This window comes from Pogoniulus pusillus, chromosome 8 (assembly GCF_015220805.1).
Source record: "Pogoniulus pusillus isolate bPogPus1 chromosome 8, bPogPus1.pri, whole genome shotgun sequence".
NCBI lineage: Eukaryota > Metazoa > Chordata > Aves > Piciformes > Lybiidae > Pogoniulus > Pogoniulus pusillus.
This window is the reverse complement of record NC_087271.1, coordinates 39,360,007-39,381,934: the sequence shown is the minus strand read 5'-3', so window position 1 is coordinate 39,381,934 and position 21,928 is coordinate 39,360,007. Positions and strand designations below refer to the sequence as shown.

Below are 21,928 nucleotides of genomic sequence, written 5' to 3'. Positions count from 1 at the left end.
TGCACAAAGTGCTCCTCTTATCATAGAAACAACCAGGTTGGAGGAGACCTCCAAGCTCAGCCAGGTCAACCTAGCGCCCAGCCCTAGCCAAGCAACCAGGCCATGGCACTAAGTGCCTCAGCCAGGCTTTGCTTCAACACCTCCAGGCACAGCGACTCCAGCACCTCCCTGGGCAGCCCATTCCAATGCCAATCACTCTCTCTGACAACAACTTCCTCCTAATGCCCAGCCTAGACCTCCCCTGGCACAAAAATGCTCTTTGTGCTCATGCAGCAACGTTTTAAAGTCTCTAAAGTTCGGTGGTTATGTTTTGGGGGGATTTTGTGTGTGTGTATATGTACTGGAAGTAGTAGGCAGGGATGCAACAACTTCCAAGGGGACAAACCCCTAATGGATTATGTGTCAACAGCAGAAGGTTCAGGTTCTGTGCTCACATCCCTGTTAATCTCTGCTCTAAAAAAGGTTTAAGATCTAAACAGGCAAAATTTGCCTCGTGATGAAACTTGGCTTTCAGCACAGATGATCTGAGTCCAAGGGAGTAAAGTTTCAGCAGCATTCAGAACAGAGCAAAATCTTTTGGCTGTGTTTGTGTTCCAGAAGAAGAAAAAGATAGCAGCTTGGCAACCTTCTGCATACCAACAACTCCAGTTGCCATGGGGGAATGCCACTGGGATCCAGCCATCCCCTTTGATGCATCCAGCCCCCCTGGAGTTACTTCTGCTTCCAAGCAGAGTTGCCTAAATTCTCCATCCTTCCCAGGCAAGCAAACTGCATTGTACATAGTCCAAATTTCAGACTACTTCAGGGCTTTTCCCAGAGTTTCCTAACCTCTTTTGTCACACACAGTAGCTGCCTCCCTGTGTAGCCCATTGATCCTTTAACTTGTATTTCACAGCTCTCAGTTTGCATGTATTTGCACTTTGGGATAGAACAGGATGTGTAAATCATGGCATCTGAAGACAGGTGAAGTTCAAGAATTCAGTTGATCTTGGTGTAGCTACAGTCTGATGAAGCTGGTGAGGGGCCTGGAGCACAGCCCTGTGAGGAAAGGCTGAGGGAGCTGGGGGTGTGCAGCCTGCAGAAGAGGAGGCTCAGGGCAGAGCTCATTGCTGTCTGCAGCTGCCTGCAGGGAGGCTGTAGCCAGGTGGGGTTGGGCTCTGCTGCCAGGCAAGCAGCAACAGAAGAAGTGGACAGAGTCTGAAGTTGTGCCAGGGCAGGTCTAGGCTGGATGTTAGGAGGAAGTTGTTGTCAGAGAGAGTGATTGGCATTGGAATGGGCTGCCCATGGAGGTGGTGGAGTCACTATCCCTGGAGGTGTTCAAGAAAGGACTGGATGAGGCACTTAGTGCCATGGTCTAGTTGACTGGATAGGGCTGGGTGCTAGGTTGGCCTGGATGAGCTTGAAGCTCTCTTCCAACCTGGTTGATTCTATGATTCTCTCCCACAGGTGCCTGGACAGAGCAAGATGCTTGTGCAAGCCCAACGCAGGCAAACCCAAAGAGCTGCAAGCAAGTCAGATCAGCACATCTGAACCCACCTTCCTCCCAGAGATACTGCTGTGCAAGACACCCCTCAATTTGAGGGCTGAACCAAAAGCCCTGCTTTTCATCCCTGCCATGCATAACAGTTGACAGGAGATGGGATATTTTGCAGCTGGCAACAGGGAAAAACAGCAGAGAGTGCCTCTGGGAAAGCTTTTTCATCAAGACACATCCTAAATCCCTAGAGGTGAGAGACTGGGAGCTGTAAACTCTGTATTTCCATTCCCACTGTCTTCTAACCTTCTCTCTAGGCAAAGCTGGGTGGTGGAAGATGAAGAGACAGCTCTCCTTCCTGGAAGTGACAGGAAATCCATTCTTTCAAGTTCCTCCATCTTTCCTGAGGAAACCTTTACTGATTGTGTAAAGATTGGTGCATTGCAGGTTACTTCACTGAGCAGCTCACAATCAATCTCTCTTCTCCCCAGACTGTCTCACTCTCTCCCCTTAAGTAATAACTCTCTTCAGGCTCATCCTATAGCTTAGTGCACGAGGATCATAAGCACATGGTAAGCAGTGAGTACATCTATTTATTCTACTCACTCCAAGAAAGCAAAGCTCAGCTTTGACTGTCTCAGTTCCAAACAACCTTGTCTTGCAAACAGTAGTTACTGAAGTAGCCCTAGAAATCTTTCTAGCTGGTGCCTGCTCCCTCCTGCTGAGTTCTAGGCTGAAGGAAGAGCAAGGGTTGCATATTTTCTTGGTGCACACAGGAGGGCTCAGCAGCTGCTCACAGGAGCTGTTGTGAGAGGTACAAACAAATCAGCAAGGGAAGCAGACATCTCTTCACTAATCTCCTGTTGTTCACTCCATTTCCAGGCCCCTGGACATAAACTTTTAAAGCAGTTCAGAAGCTGGGTTTCTGCACAGTCACCCCTGGTAGCAATGCTTCATGGATCTGGCACCAAACCAGACTGGTGCTGCACTTTAGTCACTTCTTCCCTGGATCAGAGAATTTTCTGAGTCCAGCAGAATTACTACTGTGAAAAACAAGAGCTTGAGGGAATGCAAAGGAGGTTACCCCTAAGATGAAAATCTATCAACTGTGCATCTAAGCCAGAGGATCAGGAAATTAAAAGTCAAATTTGAAGCTCAAAATTCCACCTTCACCAAATTTCAACACTTCACATGTGGTTCACCACAGCACAGAAGGACTATTCTATCTACCAGTTCAAAAGCATGCTCCTAAAGTGGGTTAGAGCTCTATAACCCATTTCAGCAGCCTCAGTCTTCCTGAACAAGGTAGTGATAGCTGCAGCTGCTTTGAAACTCTGCCTTCCTACCTATGTCCTTAACTGGAGAAAATTCAGGTTTGAAAAAAGGCTACTTGGGTGACCTGCCATCCAGCTGGAACTCCAGGTCAGGTTCCCACTACATAACAGTTCTGTGATCAGGAAAAGTGAAGTGACTAGTTTCTTATGTCTCTTTTAGAGCATCCTGAGCACACACTGCAGTACTCTTTTCATCACAAGCTATGCAGTCTCCTTCCCCTGTAACCACCAGGCCAGCCTTTTTTATGGCAATTTTAGGAGCTTACTACTTCTGAGTACTGGGATCAGTGCTGGGCACAGTCCTGGTCAATATCTTTAGTGATGATCTGGACCAGGGGATTGAGTCCAGCATCAGTCAGTTTGCAGATGACACCAAGACAGGAGCAGCTGTGGAGCTGTTGGAGGGTAGCAGAGCCCTGCAGAGGGACCTGGCCAGGCTGCATGGGTGGGCAGAGGCCAATGGGATGAGATTGAACAAGGCCAAGTGCAGGGTTCTGCACTCTGGCCACAACAACCCCAAGCAGCACTACAGGCTGGGGCCAGAGTGGGTGAGAGCAGCCAGGCAGAGAGGGAGCTGGGGGTGCTGGGAGAGAGGAGCTGACAATGAGGCAGCAGTGCCCAGGTGGGCAGCAGAGCCAGTGGCATCCTGGGCTGGTTGAGGAGCAGTGTGGGCAGCAGGACAAGGGAGGTTCTTCTGCCCCTGTGCTCAGCACTGCTCAGGCCACCCCTGGAGTGCTGTGTCCAGTTCTGAGCTCCTCCATTCAAGAGAGATGTTGAGGTGCTGGAAGGTGTCCAGAGAAGGGCAGCAAGGCTGGGAGGGGCCTGGAGCAGAGCCCTGTGAGGAGAGGCTGAGGGAGCTGGGGGTGTGCAGCCTGCAGAGGAGGAGGCTGAGAGGTGACCTCATTTCTGTCTACAGCTACCTGTAGCTTGGAGGTCTCTTCCAACCTGGTTGATTCTATGATTCACCTCCAACCTGCTTTCATCAATCTTTTCCCCAGAGCTTTAATACTCACCAGTCACAGATGTGACTGAGGAAAAACAGAGTTCACTAACAGTCTTCATTTTCCTTCTCAGATGACTTCATCTCCCAGATTAAAGAGAAAATCAATTTGCACCAACATGAGCTCTTCTAAGTATCACAGAGTCTCAAAGAACTCCCTCCCTGATGATGCTCTTTCCTGATAAATTACCCCCCCCCAAACCAACCAAAACCCCCAAACCTCAAACCATTTCCTCACTTTTAATACCTCCTGATATTTTCACCTATGGAGGCAAAAATATCCCTTGGTAACGCCACAAAGCAGCAGCCAGACGCCAGAGTCAAACCTTCTGCTATGTGTTCTCCTTAGCAACTCTCATTTAGTGTGAGCAGGTGGTGAGAAGGAAGCAGAGTGAGAGAGGCAAGGATTATTTTGGGAAAGGAAGCAATAACTGTTACTAGGCTGCTAAAACCATGAATGGTGGAAATCTGAATCATGCTTTTACTGTATGAATGGTTTATCCCACCCTGCTGCCATAAACAGTGATCCCTTGCAAAGGAGAGGATCTCCCTAACAGGAACAAAATGCACCTGTTAGATAAAGAGCAGGACCTGAAAAGAAATGGAGGCAATAGAGAGAGGAACCAGCTTGAGATGTCTTCATTGAATCATAGAACCAGCCAGGTTGGAAGAGAGCTCCAAGCTCAGCCAGGCCAACCTAGCACCCAGCCCTGGCCAACCAACCAGACCATGGCACTAAGTGCCCCAGCCAGGCTTGGCTTCAACACCTCCAGCCACAGCAACTCCACCACCTCCCTGGGCAGCCCATTCCAATGCCAATCACTCTCTCTGCCAACAACTTCCTCCTCACATCCAGCCTAGACCTCCTCTGGCACAACTTGGGACTGTGTCCTCTTGTTCTGTTGCTGCTTGCCTGGCAGAAGAAACCATCCCCACCTGGCTACAGCCTCCCTTCAGGCAGCTGCAGACAGCAATGAGATCACCTCTGAGCCTCCTCTTCTTCATCCTACCTCTTACTATAACGTTTAGGTGCTCATCTCCACACTTCATAGCAGCATGAGCTGATTGAAAGAAGAAGGTAAGAGGCTGTCAAACTGGAGTTAGGGAGAAATGACAGCTACACTTTCAGGTTCCCTGAATGGGAGCACCTCTGAGCCAAGATGAAATCCTAGCAAGTCCTTCGTGTGGCTGCTCAGTCGGAGAGAGCTGCTGCCAGGCTGAGAGCAGTCACGTACCCAGGCAGCCTCCCGGCTGGCTTGCTGACACAACTCTGTCCCTGCCAGATAGGAACTGGGAATTTCAACACTGGAAACTGCCTGCAAGCAGAGGGCAAGCTCCTAGGCTAGCAGTAGATGGTGAGTGTCCTCTGGAATTACAGCTTTCCAACGATCTTACTGCTTTCTGTCCTGGGTTTTATCTTTCTGTCCAGCCCTCTGGCTCTCATTTGAGGGTGACCACAGTGGTTTCTGCCTGCACAGAAGGGATGGCTCAGCTGCTCTCCCAGCAGCTGCTGAACCATCACAAATTACAGCTCACTGTACTGAAGTATGTGGAAATTGGTGTCTATCTTAGTACATGGGACTGTAAACCATGGTGGTTCAGCTCAGCAGCTGCCTCATGAACAGCTGAGCCAACCCTGCAGCAAGGGTAAAAATGAAAAAGATGGCAAGAATGACTACAACAGCCCTTGGGGAACACACACTTGACTTCATGTTGACCTCTGGTGAGTTGCCTATCTCTTGCTTCAACTTCTCAGCTGCAGCTTGGGTAGCTTCTCTCCCACACACTTCCTAGGAATGGTGCTGCCAGGGTGTGTGCACAGCACCATAAAGAGCAGCACCAAAATCTGCAGAGTGAGAACTGCTGTTGGTTTTGCAGAGCCCCTGAACAACAACGTGCACTGGTCTGGTTGCTCCAATAGCAGAGACTGACCTCATATGGTACTCTTAACTTTTCATACGAGGGGTATCTGGAGTGCTAGAGAAGGAAAAGAGTTGCAGCACCTGCTGCAGGCTTTTCTTTGTATAAATCAGTCAATCAGTGTGTGCAAGAGAGCTGTGGCAGCCTTGCTGAGAGAAAAAAAGCACATGCCACTGCTATGCCTTCCTCTCTGCACTGGAGCCAGTCCTCAGGAGCTCTTCTGCAAGCAGTGACTTCAGACATCCTCCCAAGATGCAATACCTGCTGTTGGCCACCTTACACACAAGCTTCTCTGGGACAAGTCAGATACCTTTATCAGCTCTGCACAGCAATTTCTCTGCTGGGTATTTTCATAGAATCAGCCAGGTTGGAAGAGACCTCCAGCTCAGCCAGTCCAACCTAGCACCCAGCCCTAACCAATCAACCAGACCATGGCACTAAGCTTTCCTTGAACACCTCCAGGGATGGTGACTCTACCACCTGCCTGGGCAGCCAGGGAGCTGTCTCTGATGTGCTTTTCAGCTTCTGGTGTCCATTCCCAAGCTATTTTAGTCCAGTTGTTATCTGTACTGCTGCTGACACACTCTGGCTGCCACCATAGAATCAACCAGGTTGGAAGAGACCTCCAAGATCATCCAGTCCAACCTATCACCCAGCCCTAACCAATCAACTAGACCATGGCACTAAGTGCCTCATCCAGTCTTTTCTTGAAGACCCCCAGGGACAGTGCCTCCACCACCTTCCTGGGCAGCCCATTCCAATGCCAATCACTCTCTGTGAAGAACTTCTTCCCAATATCCAGCCTATACCTACCCTGGCACAACTTGAGACTGTGTCCCCTTGTTCTATTGCTGGTTGCCTGGGAGAAGAGGCCACCCCCCACCTGGCTACAATCTGCTTCTTTCTCTTTGTAAAGATGTTCAGGGGGTTCCTTCACTGGTTTATCCTCTGACTCAACATCCTGACACAAAGCTATTCCCACTGCTCACTATAGTAGGCTGAACATGAGGCAGCAGTGTGCCCAGGTGGACAGCAGAGCCAACGGCATCCTAGGCTGGCTCAGGAGCAGTGTGGGCAGCAGGACAAGGGAGGTTCTTCTGCCCCTTTACCCAGCACTGCTCAGGCCACACCTTGAGTGCTGTGTCGAGTTCTGGGATCCTCCATCCAAGAGAGATGTTGAGGTGCTGGAAGGTGTCCAGAGAAGGGCAGCAAGGCTGGGGAGGGGCCTGGAGCAGAGTCCTGTGAGGAGAGGCTGAGGGAGCTGGGGGTGTGCAGCCTGCAGAAGAGGAGGCTCAGGGCAGAGCTCATTGCTGTCTGCAGCTACCTGAAGGGAGGCTGTAGCCAGGTGGGGTTGGGCTCTGCTGCCAGGCAAGCAGCAACAGAAGAAGGGGACACAGTCTCAAGCTGTGCCAGGGGAGGTCTAGGCTGGCTGTTAGGAGGAAGTTGTTGTCCAAGAGAGTGATTGGCATTGGAATGGGCTGCCCAGGGAGGTGGTGGAGTAGCCATCCCTGGAGGTGTTGAAGCAAAGCCTGGCTGAGGCACTTAGTGCCATGGTCTGGTTGCTTGGGCAGGGCTGGGTGCTAGGTTGGCCTGGAGGAGTTTGGAGCTCTCTTCCCACCTGGTTCATTTTATGATTCTGTGCCTCCTGTAATCCTGGTAAGTGAAATTTCTAACCAGGCAGTGAAACCAAGGGAACTACCTAGAGCACTGCAACCAGAGGTTAGACACAACCTTCCCCCCCACTTACCCTCATCCTTTCTCACAGTATGAGTATTGCTCAATATTCCTGTAGCTTATGTCCTCCTCCTCCCCCTCCACTGCATGCCCACTTCCTTTAGCTACATGCTTTATGACATCTATGCTCACTCAGTGCAGATCTCACACAGAGAAGACTACATGGATGTGAGTTTCTCTTGTACTTCTAAGATATTCTTGCCATGCATTCATCAAATAGCACACTACAAAATGCCAGGTGCACCTTAAATTGGAGCAGATACACAGCAAGGCATATGCCCAAACAGCAGAGTCATCCTTCTGTAGGGCAACCCAAGCAGAATGAAGGTGGTTACAAGGTTACAGGGAAAATCACAACACTAGCATTTTTCCAGCTACTCCCTTCCTTTTAACTAGAACAGGGCAGATCTGGATCAGACATTAGGAACAAGCTCTTTAATATGAGGGTGGTGGAAGGCTGGAATAGGTTGCCCAGACTGATCCAGCTGGGGATGCCCCTGCTTAGTGCACGGGAGTTGGGCTAGATGACCTTTAAAGGCCCTTCCCAACCCAGTGCAATTCATGGTTTAGATGCTCAGTGAAGTCTTGAAATTCTTCTACACCTTTTTTGGCCATGGTACAGAGAAAGAAAGCATCCAGATCCTAAGTTTTTAAGTTCTTTCCAGCTTGCAGAGCTGCAAAGACTATTCACTGCCTAGCTCAGGCTGGTTGCCATGATTCTTCCCTCCTCTCTCCAACCACGCACCTGGGGTAAGTGCTTTGCCTCTAATGCTGTGTAAACATGTTTAATACTGGGTTTAGTTCCAAACAAGAGTGAGCATTTGCTTATATGGCAATACAAGATGATCATTTAGAGCTCTGCTGGAAATGCCACAAACAAATCCAAGAGGGATTTTGTTTATGTCACTCATTCCCAGGCATGTTTTGAGTTTTCACTCCTAAGTCCCCAACCTGATCTGCTAGATTTCAGACTTCCAATCCAGGCATCAAACAACTTCCCCCCAAAAATCACCTCATCCACCTTCCTCAAATAAGGAGGAGTTAAATAGTGCTATTGGCAAGTACAAATAGATAAGTAGTAAAATTGCAATGTGTTAATTAACTATGCAGAAGAGTGGGAATTAATTACTTGGGTGCAATACACTCTTTGGCATACAAACCAGCTGAGCCAGTGAAATGAAAGGACCTCACCCGCTCTTCACCTTTGATAAGAGCCATATCAAGGCTGCTTTACTGCTTACAGATGCATAGTTACTGTTCTCCTTACAGCTCAGTCTTTCCCAGGACTGGTATTTTTACAGCTGAACTAAGGAAGAAATGCTCCTAGATCCTATCTAGGAGCAATTCCTTTGCCAAGCAAAGCTTCTTGCACAGGTTGGGAACAGAAAGGGGAGTTGACTTCTGTGTGGTTGCTGCCTCTCACCACTCTTCCCATCTTCTGGAATGATGTGGGGTGGAACAGAGGAGGAATCTGGGCCAAATCTGGACTTGAGAAACTCCTGCAGCAGGTTTTGACTGTTATGTTATTTTTAATGCATGCCTTTTCTTTTGCTTTCCCTGGATTTCAACATGTAATTATAGCCAGCAGCAGCACATGGTTGGTTCTTTCAGGAACTGCACCCTGAACAGGCATGAGGCAGGCTACAGAAAAACCTGTTATCCACTGCTTGTTGTGGAACTGTGAGGCACAGCAAATTCCAGAGACTCAAAGCAAAGTAAAACATAACCACCTAACAGTTCTAGAAACCAGCAGGCACCACTTACAGCTACCTGCAAAAGTTGCACTCCCATCGACCTGCAGAGCAGCTCTCTGCTCTAAATCCCAGTGCTGCCTACTGATCTTGCACACACAAACCTCCCTATGCACAGCAACAGCCCAGTTTCTTTGGTACCTCCTGCCAACCTCACTCATGTTTGGATAAATCCTGGAAGCTGTTTTGCTGGAGACATTTACAAACAACGCCACAGCTGCACGACCCCCAGCACCACCAGCACGGAGCTGAGACACTGCCACCTCCACAAGCCCTTATGCAGGGCTGCTGCTGAGGAAGCTGTGCCCTCCCTGCAGGCTGCTTTGCAGGGCTGCTGCTGAGGAAGCAGTGCTCTCCCTGCAGGCTCCTTTGCAGGGCTGCTGCTGAAGAAGCAGTGCTCTCCCTGCAGGCTCCTTTGCAGGGCTGCTGCTGAGGAAGCAGTGCTCTCCCTGCAGGCTCCTTTGCAGGGCTGCTGCTGAGGAAGCTGTGCCCTCCCTGCAGGCTGCTTTGCAGGGCTGCTGCTGAGGAAGCAGTGCCCTCCCTGCAGGCTGCTTTGCAGGGCTGCTGCTGAGGAAGCAGTGCCCTCCCTGCAGGCTCCTTTGCAGGGCTGCTGCTGAGGAAGCAGTGCCCTCCCTGCAGGCTGCTTTGCAGGGCTGCTGCTGAGGAAGCAGTGCCCTCCCTGCAGGCTCCTTTGCAGGGCTGCTGAGGAAGCAGTGCCCTCCCTGCAGGCTCCTTTGCAGGGCTGCTGCTGAGGAAGCTGTGCCCTCCCTGCAGGCTGCTTTGCAGGGCTGCTGCTGAGGAAGCAGTGCCCTCCCTGCAGGCTGCTTTGCAGGGCTGCTGCTGAGGAAGCAGTGCCCTCCCTGCAGGCTCCTTTGCAGGGCTGCTGCTGAGGAAGCAGTGCCCTCCCTGCAGGCTGCTTTGCAGGGCTGCTGCTGAGGAAGCTGTGCCCTCCCTGCAGGCTGCTTTGCAGGGCTGCTGCTGAGGAAGCAGTGCCCTCCCTGCAGGCTGCTTTGCAGGGCTGCTGCTGAGGAAGCAGTGCCCTCCCTGCAGGCTGCTTTGCAGGGCTGCTGCTGAGGAAGCAGTGCCCTCCCTGCAGGCTGCTTTGCAGGGCTGCTGCTGAGGAAGCAGTGCCCTCCCTGCAGGCTGCTTTGCAGGGCTGCTGCTGAGGAAGCAGTGCCCTCCCTGCAGGCTGCTTTGCAGGGCTGCTGCTGAGGAAGCAGTGCCCTCCCTGCAGGCTCCTTTGCAGGGCTGCTGCTGAGGAAGCTGTGCCCTCCCTGCAGGCTGCTTTGCAGGGCTGCTGCTGAGGAAGCTGTGCCCTCCCTGCAGGCTGCTTTGCAGGGCTGCTGCTGAGGAAGCTGTGCCCTCCCTGCAGGCTGCTTTGCAGGGCTGCTGCTGAGGAAGCTGTGCCCTCCCTGCAGGCTCCTTTGCAGGGCTGCTGCTGAGGAAGCAGTGCTCTCCCTGCAGGCTCCTTTGCAGGGCTGCTGCTGAGGAAGCAGTGCTCTCCCTGCAGGCTGCTTTGCAGGGCTGCTGCTGAAGAAGCTGTGCCCTCTGAGAAGCGAGGAATTAGGAGTCACCGTGTCCCGGCCCCGTTCCCCCACTTACCCAGTTTGGTGGCCCCCTCTGGTGGGTATTCGGGGAACTGGCCCTCGGAGGGGACACTCACTGTCCGGCGCAGGCATCTCCCCTTGAGAACATCTGCTGGTAGATCCTGGACCACATCCATAAACACCTGCACGACAAAGATGCCAACAGCAGTTATCTGCCATTGGGTCACACTGCTAAAATGCCATTTGGATAAGAACTTAATTTTCTATTCGTCCAGAGGTATCAAGTCACAGCATCCCTGGCCTACCTAACAAGGCAGTCCTGCCTTCTGAAACTGGTTCCCCAGTGCCAAACCCAGTGCCAGGCAGCTTTGCCCACTTCCACGCTGGGAAAGTCAGGCAGAGGTTGCTGGTCAGGTGGCTACATGAGAAACTTTAAAGTGACAAAAGCATTTTTGCAGTCTCTGCACATATTCAGGGATCAGCTACACATGCCAGAAGAAAACAGATATTCTACTGGTTGTACTGGGCACATAGACAAAGGGGATACCTTCTCATCCTACAAGTGCCAGGCAGAGAGAGACCTGGGGGTGCTGGGAGAGAGGAGCTGAAGATGAGGTAGCAGTGCCCAGGTGGGCAGCAGAGCCAATGGCATCCTGGGCTGGCTCAGGAGCAGTGTGGGCAGCAGGGCAAGGGAGGTTCTTCTGCCCCTGTGCTCAGCATTGCTCAGGCCACACCTTGAGTGCTGTGTCCAGAGAAGGGCAGCAAGGCTGGGGAGGGGCCTGGAGCACAGCCCTGTGAGGAGAGGCTGAGGGAGCTGGGGGTGTGCAGCCTGCAGAAGAGGAGGCTGAGAGTGACCTCATTGCTGTCTGCAGCTCCCTGAAGGGAGGCTGTAGCCAGGTGGGGTTGGTCCCTTCTGCTAGGCAAGCAGTAACAGAAGAAGTGGACACACCTCTGTGCATCCTGATGCTGTTTACATGATCAGCATGGGTTGTTAATTCAAACATCCTTCACTCTGCACCTAAGAAGGGCAAACAGACAAAAACCTCAGGCAGCTACCTGCTTGGTGCAGCCATCAGCTGGGATGCCCTGTCATTTGATTTCAGTTTGTTGAGAATGTCCAAAGGGCAAAACCATTTTTCCCACCAGGAGGAAAACATCCTTCACTGTGCCTCTGAAGAACATACACACTGCCCTGAAGAGGTTTAAAAGGCAAAAGACAGCAAAGGCTCTTTGAGGTGAGCTACCCAACTGGTTACCAAGATGCTGGCTCTTCGCTCATGGGAACTGTGGACTGGACAACTACAAAGTATGGGAGGCTGAAGATCTCCCCTGGGGCAGGTACAGTCTTATATAGTATTTCTGTACCCCAAAGAACTGGCAGAGAGAAGCCCAGGAGTGGGATGTGATGACTTATTAACAAGTCTAGAAAGTGCTTCTTCTACTGAGGAACTGGCACTTCCCTGAGCCTGATCAGTCTGAGCTGCTTGTCTCAGGAAGCCATGTCCTGCTTCCTGCTGGCCTGTCTGATCATCATGGTTATGTGCATGGCATTGCTTTGCATGCTCAGATACTAAGTTTAGATCACCACTGATGAGTTACTGGATTACTGGGCAATTGGGCTGTTGAATTACTGCACTTCTTGTTGCAACCACCTGGATAACAGGGCTCCTGAGCTACTGCATTTCTTGTACCTGGATAATGCATTTCTGAGTAACTCATACCTGAGCTACTGCATTTCTTGTACCTGGATAATGCATTTCTGAGTAACCCATACCTGAGCTACTGCATTTCTTGTACCTGGATAATGCATTTCTGAGTAACTCATACCTGAGTTACTGCATTTCTTGTTGCAAATCCCTGGATTATGGTATTCCTGAGCTACTGCATTTCTTGTTGCAGCCACCTGGATAACTGCACTCCTGATCTCTGTTTGTTCCTGCAGATTTGCTATTTAAATAGTTCATCCCTAAAGCTGCAGGTCTGCTGTTACCATATCTAAGACCTTGTGTTCAGCAGCTGGAAGAAGCTCTGGGGACGAGATGGAGACCCCCATCCAGGGGCTGGGGTCAGGCACAACCCCTCAGTGCCCCAAACATCTCAGCACACTTGTGATGAGGACATCAGCCTCAGCAGCAGGACTGTGAGACGGGCAGTGTGGCAGTTTGTTTTCCCAGAGCTAGGAAAGAGACAGCTTGTAGCTAAAGGAACAGAAGCCTCTGTCATACTTCCTGTGCTGCTTATCCCTTCAGATCTTTAATCATCTCTGGAAATCAAGTATTAATAGCAAACAACAAGCTATTATTCATTCCCACTGAAGGTTGGAAAAGCTGTAGCAGATACTGTGCTATTTTGGAAACAGGCTGTGCCACAATGGCCCTCACAAACCAGTGCTGGCATTTCCTGACTTTTAAGCACTTAGCATTCCCTTAAGGTCATTTTTTAATGCTATTTGTTCCTATGCTGCTCTCTTTGGCTCCTTCAAGCAGGGCTCATTTTTCAAAACAAGGTTCCCAAATCCCCAGTGGTTCCTGGTTATTATTATCCATGGAATACCAATGTGCCCTTGTGGCCAAGAAGGCCAGTGGTCTCCTGGGGTGGGTTATACAGCTACCTGAAGGGAGGCTGTAGCCAGGTGGGGTTGGGCTCTGCTGCCAGGCACCCAGCAACAGAAGAAGGGGACACAGTCTCAAGCTGTAGCAGGGGAGATCTAGGCTGGGTGTTAGGAGGAAGTTGTTGGCAGAGAGAGTGATTGGCATTGGAATGGGCTGCCCAGGGAGGTGGAGTTGCTGTCCCTGGACAGGTGTTGAAGCCAAGTCTGGCTGAGGCACTTAGTGCCATGGTCTGGTTGCTTGGCCAGGGCTGGGTGCTAGGTTGGACTGGATGAGCTTGGAAGTCTTTTCCAGCCTGGTTGATTCTATGATTCTATGACTTCAGAAGAAAAAAGAGTAAGAGCTTTCGAAACATCAATGCCTCTAAAAGGAAAACTGAGTCAGGCTGTCCTAGTAAACAAGAAAAGAAACCAACCAGAAGAAATAGGAGAAAGAAATTCTTCATTGCAGAGAGATTTTTCAAGACTGGAAGGATTGATTTTGGACCAAAACTTGAGAACTTGAAGTCTCTTCTGAACTAATAGTCAGGAAGTTTGGGATCACATCAACAAAACAGTTAAATGATTCATTTCCACTTTCAGCTTCTTCCAGAAAGTTATAATCTGGCTAAAACTCCAACAGAGAAATCCACTTTTAAAATGTTGACCACAAGCATGTCTTTGGGTTTGAAGAAGATGAAGAATTAAATTCATTTGGGAATTGAACCAAAGCTTTTCTCACAAGTGGGCTTAGCTTTGAGAAGCTCCTGTTTACAGCCAAAACATATTTGCTGCAAGATACCAACGTGACAAGCCTTTTGAGAATGGCATTGCTGAAGAACCTCCCCTGGGGCCCCACACAGCAGTGTTTGCTTTTGCTGTTTTCCTTTGGGATCACTGCTGCTGCTCCTCCACTGCTGTCAGTCAGATGAGGTGGAAGAGCAGGAAAATACATCAGAGATGTCCTGCTGCTGGCCTGTCACCACCACTAATAAAGAGTAGATCTTGCCACAGTGAATGCAGGTCTTGACTCTTCTTTGCCCTTGATTAAAACCACCTCTAAATCCAAGAAGAAAGAAGTAGTTTTGGGTGCAGGGAGGAAAAATGAAGAGCCTTAACATAGTGAAAAGTGTTGCTCAGCTTCATTTCCAACTGAACACAAAATTAAATGATTCTGCAGGACAGCAGCCAAGTTACAGACAAAGACCAAGCAAAAAGCAGCCCAAACCCAGATGCAGCCATTTGTATCACATCCCTTGCAGAAGTGCTGTGCCATGGATTATCTAGCTGAAAACACTCTTCATAATCACCAACTCATTGCCTTTCCCTGTTTAAACGGCACTGATTTTGCAGATGCTTTGTGGTGCCCTCTCAGCTCTTACCCTATGGAACAGGTTTCACAAATGATGGCACCAACTACACCTTCCTGACAGTGGGAAGTTATCTTCCTCACAGGAGTGAATCAGTCTAGACCTGTTCTCCCACTCTTGGAAGCTGTTGCTAGGTATTACCACACCTAAGCATGCTGCAGTAATTGCACCTCTCCTGTCACTCAGGACTCCTTATTTGCTCAGTCGTCTCTCAAGTCCCTGCAGGGACTAATTTTCTTTCTGCTTACTTTTTTTGGGCTCTTCCCTTCGTTAACAACCTTCATTCTCCAGTCTCACCTCTTTTCACTTGACGAAGCTGACAAGGTGTCGAGTAATTAATACTTCTCCACACTGCAGAAGGTGATACCATCAAACTATTTCTGTCTAAGTAATTGCAGATATTTTTGGATCAAGTTGTAGCTTGAAATTTCTGCTTTGCAACCCACTCTGGTGTGTCTGCACAGCACGAAATCTCTCCTGCATGTACTCTATCCACACTGGTGGGGTGTTAGAAGAAAGGAGTTTGCTTAGCACTGTTAATTTCTGCACTGTTCCCTCAGCCTTAAGACCCTGTGGAATTCAAAAGGCTCTATTTTAACAGCATGAACTAGGAGAAACCCAAGTTAGCACTGTGCCTGAAACAATGAAGACATCTTTCATTTGCCTGTGTGCACTCCCTGCATGTGCTTCCCCACTTTTTGGCTTTGACACACATATTTGCCTAATGGTTTTACAAACTATAATAAACATCAAACACTTCTGCTCCCTTTTAATTTCACACAAGCTCAGATTCTTGGGGGTTTTTTTTTATGCCATGAAGTAACAAAGCAGATGCATGGAGAGTGAAATGAGATGCTTCAGATTTGGCTGTCAATCAACACAGGCCTTGTGATGATTGTAGCATTGGAATGGGCTGCCCAGGGAGGTGGTGGAGTCGCTGTGCCTGGAGATGTTGAAGCCAAGCCTGGCTGGGGCACTTAGTGCCATGGTCTGGTTCATTGGCCAGGGCTGGGTGCTAGGTTGGCCTGGATGAGCTTGGAAGTCTCTTCCAACCTGCTTGATTCTATGATTCTATGATGCTTTTGGCTGCAAGGACACTCTGCTGTTAATGTCTCTTTCTCTGTGTCCCCTCACCCCCTTACTGATGGGTATCATTCTGCCCTTCACATTGTTTCTGAGATCCCCTTCAGCAGCCCCAAAGAGTCCTGACCTACCTACTCTACCAGCACTTTCCACATGCAGGGCACAAACCTCTCCAGCTGTCCCTGGAGGTGTCCAAGAAAAGACTGGCTGGGGCACTTAGTTGACTGGATAGGGCTGGGTGCTAGGTTGGCCTGGATGAGCTTGAAGTTCTCTTCCAACCTGCTTGATTCTATGAGTCTATGATTTTCAGCTCCATCTTCACCTTGTCTCAGGTAAACAGAACTCCTCCAGCATCACCTTTCCACTAATTTTGCTCTAACCATATCTCAGGTTTTCTCAAGAAACCTTCCTCTTCCTCATTCCCCTGGTCTTTTGCTTTTAGGCTGGCTGTGCCTGTGGTCCCAGCCAAGGGCTTTTCTTGATTCCCCTCCTCCATACTTTTCAGTCATGCTTTTCCCTAGCATCTCTCCCCAGTGGGCCTTTGTTCACTGCTCTTTCTAGATCACGTTTCATAGAGCCTCCTTTGACTCCCAGTGACTTGCCAAGTACAATTTACCTGAGTTGTCTCCTCTCCCCTGTCTGATGAAAGCTACAAGGGACACCTCTAAGGAAATCTGGAAGGTGCAAATCCAGAGTATCAGCTCCATGTTTCTCTTAATCAGCAGTTCTACTCCTCTGTATTTCATGTTCCTATAAGGGACAGTTTGTACACTGCCCTGGGTGCAGACTCCAAAGGCAGATTAAAACAACCTTCTCTTTCCTTGCAGAGTACTGCTGCCTCTGCAGGGAGTTCCCTTTTTCCTTTCACTTACTAGTCCCAAATTACTTCAAAATCAGAATGGCAAATCTGACTGCAGCTACTTGCTCCTGAAGCAAATTACATTCTGAGCATGTGGAGTCACACCTGCACCAAAGGCATGTCTGCTTGGCACTTCCCAGAACAACTTGTTTCTCACTGTGATAGTGCAGACAGGTTCCTCTGAGAGAGGATGATCAGAGGGCTGGGGCACTCCTCCTGTGAGGACAGGCTGAGACAGTTGGGGTTGTTCAGTTTGGAGAGGAGAACGCTCTGAGGAGACCTTCTTGTGGCCTTCCAATATCTGAAGGGGGCCTACAAGAAAGCTGGGGTGGGACCATTGAGGGTGTCAGGTAGTGACAGGACTGGGGGGAACAGATCCAAGCTAGAGGAGGGTAGACTTAGACTAGACATTAGGAAGAAGTTTTTCACCATGAGGGTTGTCAGGCACTGCAACAGGCTGCCCAGGGAGGCAGTTGAAGCCCCATCTCTGGAGGTTTTTAAGGCCAGGCTGGATGTGGCTCTGGGCAACCTGATCTAGTGTGAGGTGTCCCTGTCCATGACAGAGGTTGGAACTAGATGTCCTTGAGGTCCCTTCCAACCCTGGCAATTCTGTGATTCTGCTGCTTGACTTTTTTGGGGTAACTGCTGTACTTCAACCCCAGCCCCTGCACAGTCTGATACAGCTTTTTCTCCAGCTTCTGACAGAAAACAAGGGTGTATTTATAGCACACAATGACTTCATACACCAGTCACACATCAGACTTCCCATATTTGCTCCTCAGGATCTAGGCAAAAGACTCATCTCACTCCCAGCAAAATGCTTTTAACTGAATGTAGCAGGAGAAATTAAGAACTCTTAAGTGCATGATTACCACCTCCAAGTAATTATTTGTGATATCAGACAGTGTTTGCTGTTGCATTTCTCTAATAGGATGCACCCCTGTAGCTCTGCTGTGCTGGTAGAGGCCAGTTTGAAGAGTTCTTCTCCCATGTCCTGAAGTTTCTTTGGCATGTGCTTTAGTTCCTTAGGTGACAGTCCTGCCAGACTAGACAAAGAATGGCATAGTAAACAAAGCCCATGCCAGGGGCTTCCATTCTCCCTGTGTTTGGTCACCCCTCCTACGCACTGCCATTGATGCTGTTCCCTTCTAATAACTCATGTCCTCCTCTAAATCACTTCCTCCCACTCTCTCTGTGTGAGGAAATGTTTCAGCCCTTGTAAATAAACCTGTTCACAGCTGAAGATGAGTAATATTTAGTGGTACACCAGAAACAATTCTATGAGTCTAAGCCTGCCTTCCTTGATCCCCATCTTCCTCCATCTATCCTTAGTCTCAAATAATCCACTTAATTCAGACTTAAGCTACAGTCATGTCCCTAGACCTTCTAACTTCTGTTTTGAGAAGGGAGTGAAGAGAGAATGGCACAGAGCAGCCCTAAGGACAGCTTTAACAGCTGAGGGCTCTGCCTGGGGTGTCAGCACTTGTGCTTTCTGCAGATCCTTTGCTGTGCCCAGTGACTTTTTGTCCTGCAGTGAGAAGGTGGTGCATGAGGATACAAATTCACTCCCTAAACAGTCTCCAGAAGCTAAATTCTGTCTATTCCCTCTCTCCTTTCTCTCTCTTTTCAAAGGTTGATATGGTTTTTCCTCTTTCTGGGAGAGCCTCTTTTGTATGTGTTACCAGCAGACATATCAGTGCCATGGTCTAATTGATTGGATAGGGCTGGGTGCTAGGTTGGACTGGATGAGCTTGGAGGTCTCTTCCAACCTGGCTCATTCTGTGATTCTGTGTTTCTATGATTCCATGAAACAGGCCTCCTGCTCTCAGCCTGTGCACAGAAGCTCCAGAAGAATTAAGAAAACAAACAACGAGTCAGATCCTCTCCAAATGGAGCAAACCATAGCATTAGACTCAAATTCATAGGCATTTAGATGCAACAAAATCCATTTCAGAAGCTTGAAAACACTCTTGTTTTAGAATGCCTCCTGAAATATTTATGTTCAAACAGGATAAATCCACAGCAGGAGAACTAAACAAACCAACCAGCCCAGCTGCATTAGCAAACGATTCCAAAGCTCAGGGACTCCTGACAGTCTGGAGACATAAAATATCTCAAGACAAAACATATCATGGCACAGTCTAGGAACAGGGAATTAGCAGCATTTGTTTGTTCAGTGTTTTAATCAGCTAAACCACACCTGTTCTGTTACCCTATTGACACTACCTTCATGGCAAGGCACAGTGCCAAGCACCACATGCTCTACATACATCCACACACAGAGGCACTTCAGAAGCAGAGCAAAGATGGTTGTAGTAGCTCAATATCCATGCACATAATCTTACTTCTGCATCTAGCTAGAGAGGGGGAAAACCTCTGTCTCAAACTAAGTGCAAGGACCTGTATCTGGGTTGAGGCAATGCTAAGCACACATCCAGGCTGGGCAGGGAGTGGCTGGAGAGCAGCCCTGAGGAGAGGGACTTGGGGGTGCTGCTGGAGGAGAAGCTCACCAGGAGCCAGCAGTGTGCACTTGCAGCCCAGAAAGCCAAGCAGAGCCTGGGCTGCAGCAGCAGAAGTGTGGCCAGCAGGGACAGGGAGGTGATTCTCCTCCTCTGCTCTGCTCTGCTGAGACCCCACCTGCAGTCCTGCATCCAGTTCTGGAGCCCCTGGGACAAGAGGGATGTGGAGATGCTGGAGAGTGTCCAGAGAAGGGCCAGGAGGATGCTCAGAGGCTGCAGCAGCTCTGCTGTGAGCACAGACTGGAAGAGTTGGGGCTGTGCAGTCTGGAGCAGAGGAGGCTCCCAGGTGACCTTCTTGTGGCCTTCCAGGATCTGAAGAGGCCTACAAAAAGGCTAGGTAGGGACTTCTTAGGCTGTCAGGCAGGGACAGGAGTGGGGGGAATGGAGCAAAGCTGGAGGTGGGGAGAGTGAGGCTGGAGGTGAGGAAGAAGTTGTTGAGCCTGAGAGTGGTGAGAGGCTGGAATGGGTTGCCCAGGGAGGTGGTTGAGGCCCCATGGCTGGAGGTGTTTCAGGCCAGGCTGGTTGAGGCTGTGGCCAGGCTGCTCTAGGGTAGGGTGTCCCTGGGCATGGCAGGGGGGCTGGAACTGGCTGCTCCTTGTGGTCCCTTCCAACCCTGACTGATTCTATGTTTTCCCTTGTGCCTGCAGCAAGGATGGCTGCACAGCATGGAGGCTGCACACACCTCCTTAGCCCAGCACTCCCAACACAGACACAAACCATTCCTTTTCCCCCTACTTTCACTGCACTTTCCCTGCCTTTATGCCTGCACTGACACGAGTAGGTAGGTTTACTTAGCTGTGGTAGCTTTTACTGCTAAGAGCAGCAATAACACAGGCAGATGTAGTGGCAGACTTAAACACAGGCCATAAAACTTCAGGAGGATGCACATAGTTTGCTGTAACCTCTTCCATGCAACCAGGATCTGGTGCAGCTGAATTATAACTGTGTGCCCCATGCCATCCAGGGTAGCTCCCCTCTTCCACACGAAACTTGTGATCAAACCCCAGGGCAGCTGACAAATGCTGTCTTCTTGTTTCAGCAACACATGCCAAAAGGCAAATCCTGAGTGACAAATGTGAGCTCCTCTCACCTCTTTCTCCTTGTTGAGCAGCACGAGCTGGCTGTCTGTCAGGATGCAGTATTTCCTCTCCCATGTGGTGGTGTCGGTGTAGGGGGACTGGCCGCAGGACAGCCTGTGTGTAGGTGGTCCTTTCACATCTGTCAACAGACAACCACAAGGCCCAAAACATTAGCATGTGTCAGTGACCCCCTTCTTTGCTGTTGCTGTTCTGCAGGTAGAAGTGAACCAAGCCTGAGACCTGTATTAGCAGTGTCTGTTTCAGCTTATTAAGAGACAAAATGCTAACCCTGGGAGGCACCCATGTGGAACACTATGCAAGCTACACGGTGAATACTTACTTAGCCATAGCACAGCTTACAAAAGTGCCAATACCTGAGATGATTACAAATGCCTTGGTCCAAGACTGAAATAGAATCAAAAGACAAGACCAAGAGATCTCAAGGAAACTTCATTCTCCCTCCACTCCCTTCTCAAAACAGAAGTTAATAGGTCTAGGGACATGAGTACAGCCTAAGTCTGAATAAAGTGGATTATTTGAGACTAAGGATAGAGGGAGGAAGATGGGGATCAAGGAAGGCAGGCTTAGACTCACAGATTTGCCTGGCTGGAAAGACCTTAAGATCATCAAGTCCAACCATAACTCAACATCTCCTTGTACACAACTGTGAGACCAAAGAAGGAGGAAAGGAAGAAAAAGGCTGGAGGAAGGGAGGGAAGAATTCAGAGGGATAGGCACTGAATTAATAAGTGCTTATTAGTATATTTTAGTAGGGAAACTACTTGATTAAACTGTTGGCAGGTAGGAGCCTTCCAGCATTTTCATCTAGCCCCAGCCACTGTAGTGACAAAAACTCAGATAACAAAGAGAGCCACAGGTAGCACCATTTGTACTGATCCAGTAAGCAGGGTCAAGTCATCTCTTCCTTTTGCTGCTGGAATGGGCTGCCCAGGGAGGTGGTGGAGTCACCATCCCTGGAGGCATTCAAGCCAAGCCTGGCTGAGGCACTTAGTGCCATGGTCTGGTTGATTGGCCAGGGCTGGGTGCTAGGTTGGCCTGGCTGAGCTTGGAGGTCTCTTCCAACCTGGCTGATTCTGTGATTTGTGGACCTGTCTGAGCAGCTTCAGAGGAAGGCCATGAAGACAATAAAGGGACTGAAACACATAGCTTATGAAGACAGGCTTAGAGGTAGAGTTGTTTGGCCTGGAGAAGAGAAGGCTCCAGGGAGATCTTATTGTGGCTTTTCAGCACTTAGAGGGGCCTCTAAGGAAGATGGAGAGGGTCTCCTTATCAGGGAATGTAGCAATAGGATGAGGTTAATGGCTTTAAACTGAAAGAGGGTAGATTAAATTTAGCTGTTAGGAAGAAATTCTTTGCTGTGAGGGTGGTGAGACACTGGCACAGGGTGCCCAGAGAAACTGTAGATGCCTCCTTGCTGAAGGTGTTCAAGGTCAGGCTGGATGGTCTCTGAGCAACCTACTCCAGTTGCAGATGTCCCTGCTGAGTGCAGGAGGGTTGGACTGGATGACTTTAAGGCCAGTCTATGATTCTATGACCTAAAAATCAGCCATTCTCTATGTATAAGGTGCAGATTGCTGAAGCCCTAGGACCATCTCTATGGGTTCCAGAACACAGAATCACAGAATCAGTCAGGGTTGGAAGGGACCACAA

At 49.6% G+C, this 21,928-nt stretch overlaps 1 protein-coding gene across 5 annotated transcripts in view; it reads right to left on the bottom strand.

The window, feature by feature from the left end:
• RASAL2 (RAS protein activator like 2) overlaps nucleotides 1-21,928 on the bottom strand; it is a 243,006-nt gene that overhangs the window by 104,123 nt on the left and 116,955 nt on the right. For all 5 annotated transcript variants that reach the window (XM_064148132.1, XM_064148133.1, XM_064148134.1 and 2 more), the window contains exons 2-3: nucleotides 20,269-20,396; nucleotides 10,816-10,942 (exon numbers count right to left, since the gene is read on the bottom strand). In XM_064148132.1, coding sequence (XP_064004202.1) covers nucleotides 10,816-10,942; nucleotides 20,269-20,396 — 255 coding nt within the window. The remainder of the gene's footprint in view (nucleotides 1-10,815; nucleotides 10,943-20,268; nucleotides 20,397-21,928) is intronic.